The following is a 9,848-nucleotide window of genomic DNA, read 5'->3' as shown; positions in this document are numbered from 1 at the left end:
GCGGTGGTAGGAAAATATTTTCATTTGGATGCATATATTTTTATTTCTTATGTTTAAATCAGCAAGAAATGGTGACAATTTTTTCTTTGGAATGTAAATCTAGGCACCTGCAGGTGTCAATTGGTGCTTTCAGCTCAATAACTGTTCCTGAGGAGGTACCCTGGGAGTCTGCAAACTCTGGGTGCCTGTAGTACACATGTAAAGATTGGGCTTAGAAACAGATTTGCTTTAAATTACTTTAGGCATGGTATACATGACTGCATATGTTAATATTGAGCCAACGAGCGTAAAGGAAACCTAATCTGATGTGTAGAAAATGTAGTATGACGTATAATTTTGTCTGGAAAGAGAAGCCTAGATAAACTCTAACATTTGAAAGCAGAAAGAATGAGTCTTTCAGGAAGTGCATTTTCTGCTAGAAAATAACTACAACCACTTACAAAGCCATCCACAGCTCTGCCCCCAACTATATCTCCAACCTCTCCATTGAGTAAACCCTCCCAAGGATAATGCATAGGTTTTTTGATAATACCACAATTTAAAAACGACATGTACAGCTCATGTACAGCTCTCCCCCCAACTATAATACCACAATTTAAAACTACATGTACAGCTCTCCCCCCAACTATATCTCCAACCTCTCCATTGAGTAAACCCTCCCAAGGATCATGCATAGGTTTTTCCTTGCCTCTTCCTCCTAAATTTTGATAATACCACAATTTAAAAACTACATGTACAAAATAAATTTGGATTTTAAATTGTGGTGTGAATACATTATCTTTTTAACAGTAACATACAGTTGTGTAAATGCCTCATATAAAACCTATTAGTGTATATATTGGTAATATCTCCAACCTCGCCTCAAAGTATCACCCTAACTGTCCTCTCCGCTCCTCCCAAGACCTCCTACTCTCTAGCTGTGCCGTTAACTCCTCCCATGCTCGCCTCCACGACTTCTCTAGGGTCTCTCCCATTCTTTGGAACTCCCTACCCCAACCTGTCCAGCTATCTCCTACTCTGTCTGCCTTTAGGCGATCCCTAAAGACTCATCTCTTCAGGGAAGCCAATCCCACCTCAAACTAACCACTGAACTATTATTTTCTCAAACAATTCATCCCCACGCAGCTACCATCTCTTGTATCACGTACTCCTCCCTTTAGATTGTAAGCTCTCACGGGCAGGGCCCTCCTTACCATCTTGCCTTGATTTGTATTGTAACTGTAATGTCTTCCTTGTATTGTAAAGCGCTGCACAAACTGTTGGCGCTATACAAGTACTGTATAATAATAATACTGGTACATATAGGGTGTCCGTCTGACTACTTAATTTGTTTTAATCTGAGCCTACAACTGTTAAGTTGCTTGGTTTAAACTCCGCCAATAATATGGTTATGTACTTCGATTGAATGGAAAAATCTAGCTCTATGACCACATCTACTCATGTGGTTTTTATAAGCCTACTTGCATTGTTCTCTCAATATGTAGGAAGTTTCTATTAGAAGGTGAATGTCCTTATTTGTTATCTGTTAAATACATTTGTATGACAAGGTATTTAAGGAGCATTCCATCTGCATTCAAGTCAAGTAGGGTGGCCTGATATTTGTATCTAACTACAGTCACCACTCCCCACAATCAGCCTGTCACAATTACCTTTAGTGGCCTACATCATACCTCATTGCCTTCACAGGCCTCCAGTGCCTTCTGATGGTGCCTGTACAGTTCATGTCTCCTGTCCACTTGTGTTTTAAACCGAGGAATCTGCCTGACGGGGTCTTTTTCACCAAATACAGGGGACAACACCCAAGGTACTTGTGTAACGTGTGTACTAAACACAAATGGCTTGAACACTGACCTGCGTCAAACATAGGGATGTAGCGTTAGACAATCGGTGATCAAAAGGACATTAACCACTTAAGCTCTCACATCTGTATGCCTTCTGTTGACCAGGGCAAGGTTCACATTTCTACTATGGGCCTGTTTATTCAGCAAGAACTTTGTAATTTGTTAAAGAGTATTTTTACTTTTCCAGCCAAATTGGGACAACACCACTTTACCTCCCAATGTGGCTCATTCACATAACATAACTTAACAAATAACTAAAATTTGTTGATTACATTTTACTTGCTCTTTTGTGAAAACTCCAAAACTGAAGTGTTACTCTGCTATGCAATGTTAGGCAGGAGGTGGGGAGTTAATGTTTACTATAATTAACCTTGTCTGTACTGTGCCCTCTCTTGTAAACTAGATTTGAATACTCACTGTCCTAACAAGAAGCTTGACGTCTGCATTGCCTGTTAATGAATGCAAACTCGCTCTGCCCCCACTTTCTCTGGGGACAGACTCACTTTGAAATTGCTCCGATTCGATTGCATTGTGCCCAAGGCCTGCTTCAAAGAAACATCTAAAAGGTAAGAAATATGTTTTCAAATATTTTTAGGTATGCTGTGTGAATGGGAACACATAAAAAACATACAATGAGAATTTCTCAAATTTGACTGCAAAAGTGGAAATACACTTTAAAATAACAAAGCAATACATATATGTTATTTTAAAACAAACAAGGCTTTCCTTTGTCTTACAACAATTATTTTTATCACTTATATAGACAAAAGACGTATACTTTTGAAAACACAGGATATTTGTTATTATCCCTTGCAGTTGGGCTATCGCCACACTGCAGGGTTAACTGCTTGTTTTGGTCTAGGGCTGAAAATACTCACCCGATCCAATGAGCCACCCTGCTGTGACAGCGGTTCCTGCAGGGTCTCCCCTCCCTGCAGCAATGGAATGTCCCTCAGCGTCCTCATGTTCTATGCACTGTGTATAGTATGTGATGACTCGGGACCTTAGACCACTGCAGCGGAGAGGGAGAGATGCTCCAGGGACTGGTCTAAGAGCAAGCTGGCTCAGAGAATCAGGTGAGTATAATTTTGTAATTTTTAGCCCTAGATGAAAGCGAGCACTTAACCCTTGCAGTGCGGGGAAGCCCCACTGCAAGGGTTGATAAAAATTATTCTTTAAAAAAACAAAATCAGTGTTCAAAATATTGTGTTATTGTACATAAAAAGTATACATATTTTTCAATAATTTGTCCCATTTAAAATGACAGTAAAATTATGATTCTGGGACAAAACAAAAATCAACAGGTTAATAGCTAACGGTAGAAGGGAAGGAAATATAAACTAAGTGTTAATAAGTGGTTAAATAGGAACAAATAAATATTTACATCATATGCAGATTGAAGCTCACCCCATTGATCGGCAGATGAATGCAACAGCAAATACAATAGATACAATGTTATTTTGTATCTCTAAATAGCGTATGTTTAAAAACACTGTCAGAAGGTTCAATTTTTGACAGCAGCTTCCCTAAGTCTTCTGTATTTACACAAGAACACCTGGCTGTTATTTTGACAGCCGGCAGTTGCTGGCAAATGCAAGGGGTGAGCAGTAATTGGGTAGAAGGGCAGGACATACTACACAAGCCCTGTGTACTTGAATTAAGTTTTTTTTTGCATGTGTAGTGAGCCCAGTGTCCACAAGTGATTCAAGTAAACTTTTTCTGAGAAAAAGCCTGTCGTTGCTGAAAATTCTAGTTGTCTGGTTATTATCCTAACCCAGTGGTCTTTTCTGTATCAATGATGCTAAACAAGTAGACAGATCAGGAAAATCAGTACTAAATACAAATACTGCTAATAGTGTGGATTTTCAAATGACGCTTTGTACTGTGTCCATTTTGATGTGTTCCATTGGACTGGCAAAATGAAGTGCATCTTACTTCTACAAGATCAGTCTCAACAGATGCGTAAAGGAAATGCATCCTACTATGTTGAAGATCGACAAATTATTCTATATAACAATCAAAGCAAATGTTAAAAAAGACGTAATCAGAGGTTTCCTTTAGTAAAAACTAGGGATGCACCGAATTTTCGTCCACCGAAACATTTCAGCAGAAAATGCTACTGTAGGCACAATGCTGATAGTACCAAAACAGCTGAAAATAACATGCATCCCTAGCTTCTCTCTTCCCCGCTGGGCACTGGTCTGTGTCCCCTCTGATCTCTCCTGCCTCTGCTGGCACAGGTGGGGGAGAGCAGCGGGAATTGGAGGGGCCACAGACTGGCGCCCAGCAGGGAGGAGAGAAACTGTTAGGAGATCGAGCAGGGCGGTGTGGGGAGGAGACAGCTTTCAGCTGTCACAAGAGGCTGAGCAGTCAGGATGGAAAGCACAGTACAAACACTCAGCGATCAGTTCTGATCGCTGTGTTTGTAAATAACTGAGGACATAGTATGCTTACTGTGTCCCCAGTTATGAAAAAATCAGAAGTGTTCTACGGCACTTCCTGTTCATTCATGATTGTGGACATACAGTAGTAACTGATAGTATCTCCTTAGTTTGTGAATGGACAGGTACACTCTGTATAGAGGCTTTTTTTGTTCATTCATAACAGGGGCTGCAGAAAAAGAGATTGAGGACTCTGTCCTCAATCTCCTTTTCTTTTTTGAAAGGGAAATATCAGGGGTCTGTTTAAACTCCTGATATTTCCCCAAAGCACCCAACAGTAAAATAAAAAAAAATGTTTTTAAAAGGTTGGAAAAAAAGTAATTTTTGGTTTTGGCCTGACAAAATGTTTTTATTTTGGTTTTGGTCTACAAATTTCGGTGCATCCCTAGTAAAAAACACATATCAAAACAATCGGCAGTTCCAGAGATATAGACAGCTGAAATCATATAAAAATATCGACTTCCGTACAAGTCAATTTTGCACTCATCCCTTCCCACCTCTCCAAAATCCCGAAATATTAAAGATCTAACAGGAAAGCATAGGAGTGGGAAGAGCTAGGCCAAGCTCAACATTTAACATATGCTAAGTTAATCCTAGCATATGACTTTAGGTGTCTGTATTTCGGGATCTACGGATTCATATTGCTTGCAGTTTTGTAGGTAATCTCTGCTTCTACACCTATTTTTGTACAGGTTGTACACCTGTTTAATTGTACAGGTTTCTTTAAAAAAAAAAAAAAAGAACAACCCTAAGCTGTACAAATCTGTTTGCAATTGTATGCTTTCATTTTGTCAAAGGTAGCCTCTTACTTGGATGGATCCGGAGTGGCAGTGATCAGATGGATGCATGGTAATTGAGACTGGGGTAGAATAGATATCATGCTGGCTGTAGTGCGGAATCCACCAGAGTCCATACAGATTCCACTGTCCTTGTCACGTAGAATGCCCAGCATTGACTCAAATGTGATGTGCCCTAAAAGGGATGTATATAGTTATCATAACACTGTTTTATGCTTTGTCTAGGATCTAGACTCTAAGGGGTTGATTTACTAACCTTTTAAACACACCACGAACGTGTATACACCTCTGTAGTGTGTTCCCTCCCAGCATGATCTATGGGAGGAATAGAAACACCTTTGTAGTGTGTACACACCCAGCAGGTGTGTTGTGCAAAGCCCTGCAATGAATTGCAAGGTAATGTGGTGTAAATTAGCTCTATGTTATGTTGCTTGCGTTGATGAATGCAGGAATGTAAATGCATGAGCTAACCATTTTTGTCTAAACTGTGAAGCAGCATTATATATGCATCATGTGCATGATTTTTCCATATATGGCATTAGTGGAAATATGCTTTTAGAGACTTTTTGGTTGATAAATACGTTTTGCTGTGTGAAAATCACACACACCTGGTGCGTGCGTGTGTTTAGGTTAGTAAATCACCCCCTAAATCTCCCTTGTCCCCTTATTAAGCTACTAGTACCATGTACCATATTAGAGCCTAATTTAAAGGTTTCCTCCAACTTAGCAAAAAACTATTAAGCATTTTACATTTAGCTCTGTTTTCAGACAAATAGCCAAATAAACAGATGAAAAACACCTACTATATGTTTAGTTGCAAACAGATTTTTAATTCTGTTCAGCTATTTGTTTGTTGTATTTACATACATTTTCTGCACTGGACAGCCAGACAATTGACATGTGGTTGTAACAGCTACCTGGCCTTCTTTGACTACAAAACTTTGAGTCATTGGGATTGATTTACTGAAGGCAAATAAGCTGTTCAGCTTTGCAAGGGAATTTTCATTAGTTAATGCAGCCGTTTTCAACCAGGGTGCCTTCTGGCTTTGTCAGGGGTACTAATGAAGGGCGGACTGCATCCAGGGCCTGATTTACTCTCTTTGCTGCCCCAAGGCCAGGTTCCTCAATGCACCCCCCTATTTTCCTTGCATGTGATTAGGTATTCTTTGCAAAGTGACTTTTTACCACGCTCAACAAGCTAAGTGAAAATTCCACTGCAAAGTGAACAGCCAATTTGCCTTTAATACATCAATCATCATTGGAATAGGCATGGAGTTAGAGAAGTCAGCGACTTGTAAAATAGGGTGTTGTAGTATGTATATATTACATTGTGCCAGGTTATAAGGAAAAGTTGAGCTATGTTTTAAGAGGGCACCACTCTTATAACAAAGACTAATTCTAGCAGAACATATGTCTGTTTACCTGCTTGCCTCTGCAGCAGATTTTGCCCAGCCTTGCATCGCGCCTTTGCCGCCTCCATACGTACTGGTTGTTTTTCTAGAGTATAGACTTTCTTGAAGTTGAACTCTTCTGTTCCATTCCACCAGCCCTCTGCCAGGGCATGTGAGCAGAGTTGCTGGTGTTTCTGCCATATATCTATTCCCACACTTAGCTGGTTAGAGATGTTTCGTGCCCCCTCTGTGTAAAAGACATATTATATGACACACGGAACTGAGCAGGACATGCACCATTCAGACGTAAACAAATATGTGTATCTTCCACTAACTTCTGTATAACTTTTTCAACTACTGTTATAAATGACTCATAATTGAATATATTATCCAAATTTAAATTGACATTTTATTAAAAACATTATAAGGCAGTTTGCATTTACATTGCAAAGACCTTAACAAACCTCATGACATATTCTTACCTGGTTCTGCGGTGTAGATAGTGAAATACTGTGTGTCACATCTGTGCATTTGAAGTGCTACGTCGGAGGGGCTGTCTGCTATAATCAAATAATCGATCCCATTGTTGTAATAAAGCCTCATTCTTTCCCAGTATATTGACAAAAGGTAGAATTATCACTGCAGTAAACCTAGGAACAGTGCTGGGGTTCCTGAAAGTCTACTACAGGTTTTATTCAGGCTTCTGGAAAAACCTCCGGTAACAGGAAGCCGGACGGCGAGTCATTACATGCTGCCTGGCTTCCTGATTGGCCGGGAAGCCAGCTCCATGCTCCCTCATCACCAGGGAGCATGAAGCTGGCTTCCCAGCCAATCAGGATGCTAGGCGGCGGGTAATGACTCGCCCCCCCCGGCTTCCTGATTGGCCGGGAAGCTGGGCCTATGCTCCCTCGTCACTTTGGGGACATACCCACTCTAAAACACTACTTACATTTGCTTTTGTTGCAAAGAGCTTTGAAGACTTGCATGAAAATAAACATACTGCCTGGAAATACATTGTAATACTTCATAAGGTCATGTGTGGGTACTTTTTTCAATATTCTGCAACTCACCAGTGATCTTCTCGGTTGCCCAGTACTGCCCAGCTGTCTCAAGTACATATGCTTCTTGGCGGTCACACAGAAGGAATGTGTTTTGGTACATGAAGGGCTCAGGCTCCTCTCTACAGCTGCCTCCTTGACCATAACATGCCAGGAGTTCAGTAATAACATGCACAGCGGCTTTGGCAGAAGTGGCACGCTCCAGTGCTAATCTGTAGAGAGAAGGAAAAATGCACAAGGATATCAGGTTAACCCTCTGGCTTCAACACTTCATGGCCCACATACAGGACAATGAGTCCACCTGAGATTTTTGCCTCAGGCGGCAATACATGTAGTCACGTGAGGGGTGGTGGCCAGAGCGGCATGTTTCTTAAAAACTGTGGTTACTGCACAATGTTTGCAGTATGCTGTCTGCCACCCCTGTTCTCTTTATTGATGCAGAGCAGACCAGTGGATGGCTCATGCCCCAGGTAGCTGGCCACTCATGTACTGTGTGATGTGAAGTCCAGCCCAGTGCACAGTAACATAGTAGATGAGGTTGAATAAAGACATAGGTCCCTCTAGTTCAACCCATGTATGTGCCTGTGCGTGCATGTGTGTGTATGGAAATATTTGGTTCTAGTAGTTCCATATACTTGTATTTTTAGTGAACTAAGAAACTAATCTGAGAGTTTCTTGAATCTATCAATGCTATCAGCAGATACTACTGACTGTGGAAGGGAATTCCACATGGTTACTACTCTGACAGTAAAAAAAAACCTTTGCACAGTCTAAGATTGAACCACCTCCCTTCTAGCCTCTTGTTGTGACCTTGTGACATCAATACAGTTCTCGGTGTAAACAGCTTTTTGCGAATATTGAGGTCCCCATTGATGATTTTGAAGATTGCAACAAGGTCTCCTCTTAAGCGTCTCTTTTCTAAGGAGAATACGTTTAATTTCTGGAGTCGGTCTTCATAACTCAAGCCTTCCATCCCCTTTAATCAATTTTGTAGCCCTTCTCTGAACTCTCTCAAGTTCAAGGAAGACTTTCCTGAGGGTTGGTGACCAAAACTGGACTGCATACTCAAGGTGAGGCCGCACCAGTGATTTATAAAGGGGTAATATTATGTTCTTATCCCTTGCCAAAATCCCTCTTTTAATGCAGGATAGTATCCTGTTCGCTTTGCTGGTCGCTGCTTGGCATTACATGCTATTGAAGTTAAGTTAGGTCTTGCTGACAATTCACTGCCAGTCTAATCCGGAAAAAACAAGATTGAACTATGTATTCCAATTTCTATGTCATTCATAAATAAGGTAAACAGGATTGGTCCCAAGACTGAACCCTGGGGCACCCCACTCACAACTTTTGCCCAGTTAAAAAATTACCCATTTATTACTACCCTCTGGATCTGATCGCGCAGCCAGTTTTCCACCCATGTACATACATGATTTAGCAGTATACAATTCACAGATGTTAATGATCTTGGTTGGTGTTAACCTTTGGAGGCAGTAACAGGTATTTGTGAAGGGGACCCATTTAAAAAGACAGAGTGGTCATTTTCTGTGGACCACCACACTAGGTTTACAAGTCTCACCTTACCAAATCCATGCCCAGCAGAGCCTCTTGTTCTACAACTGGTTCCTTGGTCCACACAGCTTCATTTCCAATGCAGACCCCCATCTCGTTAGCGCCCATCTCAGCCCCCCACAACCAGGCTGGACGACTCAAGATCACAGCTAAAGTCTTTGGGGCCTGCTCCACTTCTATGTAGGTGCACTAAAGAGTGAAACGTTTGGTAAATTCATTCAGCAGAAAAATATGGCTAAAGCAAAAACACATTAAAATAAATCGGTCACAAAATTGGCTATTCACAATTAGCATATAGTGTCAAACTCTAAGAAGAGATTACCTTTAGTGAAAATCTTATGACAAAATGATCATTGGATCCAGAGATGGGAATCTGAAGTTATAAGCAGAACAGATGATGCATTTCCCATTTACTACTTCACCTTGGAGTGGCATAACCAGGGCCGTCCTGATAATAAGGCAGGATAAAGCTGTTTTTTTTTTTATCTGGAGGCTTAAATTGAAAGCAATACACTTGAATTTTATCAGGCATTCCGTAAAGCTGGTCATACACCAGTAGAAATTTGTTTGAAATTTTTCATTTGTTTGTTGGATTTTCTAATTATTACTGGAGTCTAATTGATGTTCATTTTTCACCATGTTGACAGAGAAAATCAAAGGCGCAAGATGGAAAATGTTTCTCATTTGCTATCTGAACAAACCAAATTCTAACCGTAAATGTGATTTTTGTTTGGAAACATTATTGTAATAT

The 9,848-nt window shown here is 40.6% G+C and overlaps 1 protein-coding gene across 1 annotated transcript in view; it reads right to left on the bottom strand.

Moving 5' to 3' along the window:
• The window catches only part of SCRN2 (secernin 2), a 22,582-nt gene that overhangs the window by 7,168 nt on the left and 5,566 nt on the right, over positions 1-9,848 (bottom strand). The window contains exons 3-7 of the mRNA XM_018565587.1: positions 9,105-9,286; positions 7,541-7,740; positions 6,502-6,717; positions 5,092-5,254; positions 1,671-1,851 (exon numbers count right to left, since the gene is read on the bottom strand). Of these exons, the coding sequence (XP_018421089.1) occupies positions 1,671-1,851; positions 5,092-5,254; positions 6,502-6,717; positions 7,541-7,740; positions 9,105-9,286 (942 nt within the window). The remainder of the gene's footprint in view (positions 1-1,670; positions 1,852-5,091; positions 5,255-6,501; positions 6,718-7,540; positions 7,741-9,104; positions 9,287-9,848) is intronic.

Source organism: Nanorana parkeri, unplaced genomic scaffold (genome assembly GCF_000935625.1).
Source record: "Nanorana parkeri isolate BGI_ZX_2015 unplaced genomic scaffold, ASM93562v1 scaffold864, whole genome shotgun sequence".
Taxonomy (NCBI): domain Eukaryota; kingdom Metazoa; phylum Chordata; class Amphibia; order Anura; family Dicroglossidae; genus Nanorana; species Nanorana parkeri.
The sequence above is the reverse complement of the archived record's forward strand: the minus strand, read 5'-3'. Positions and strand labels throughout refer to the sequence as shown.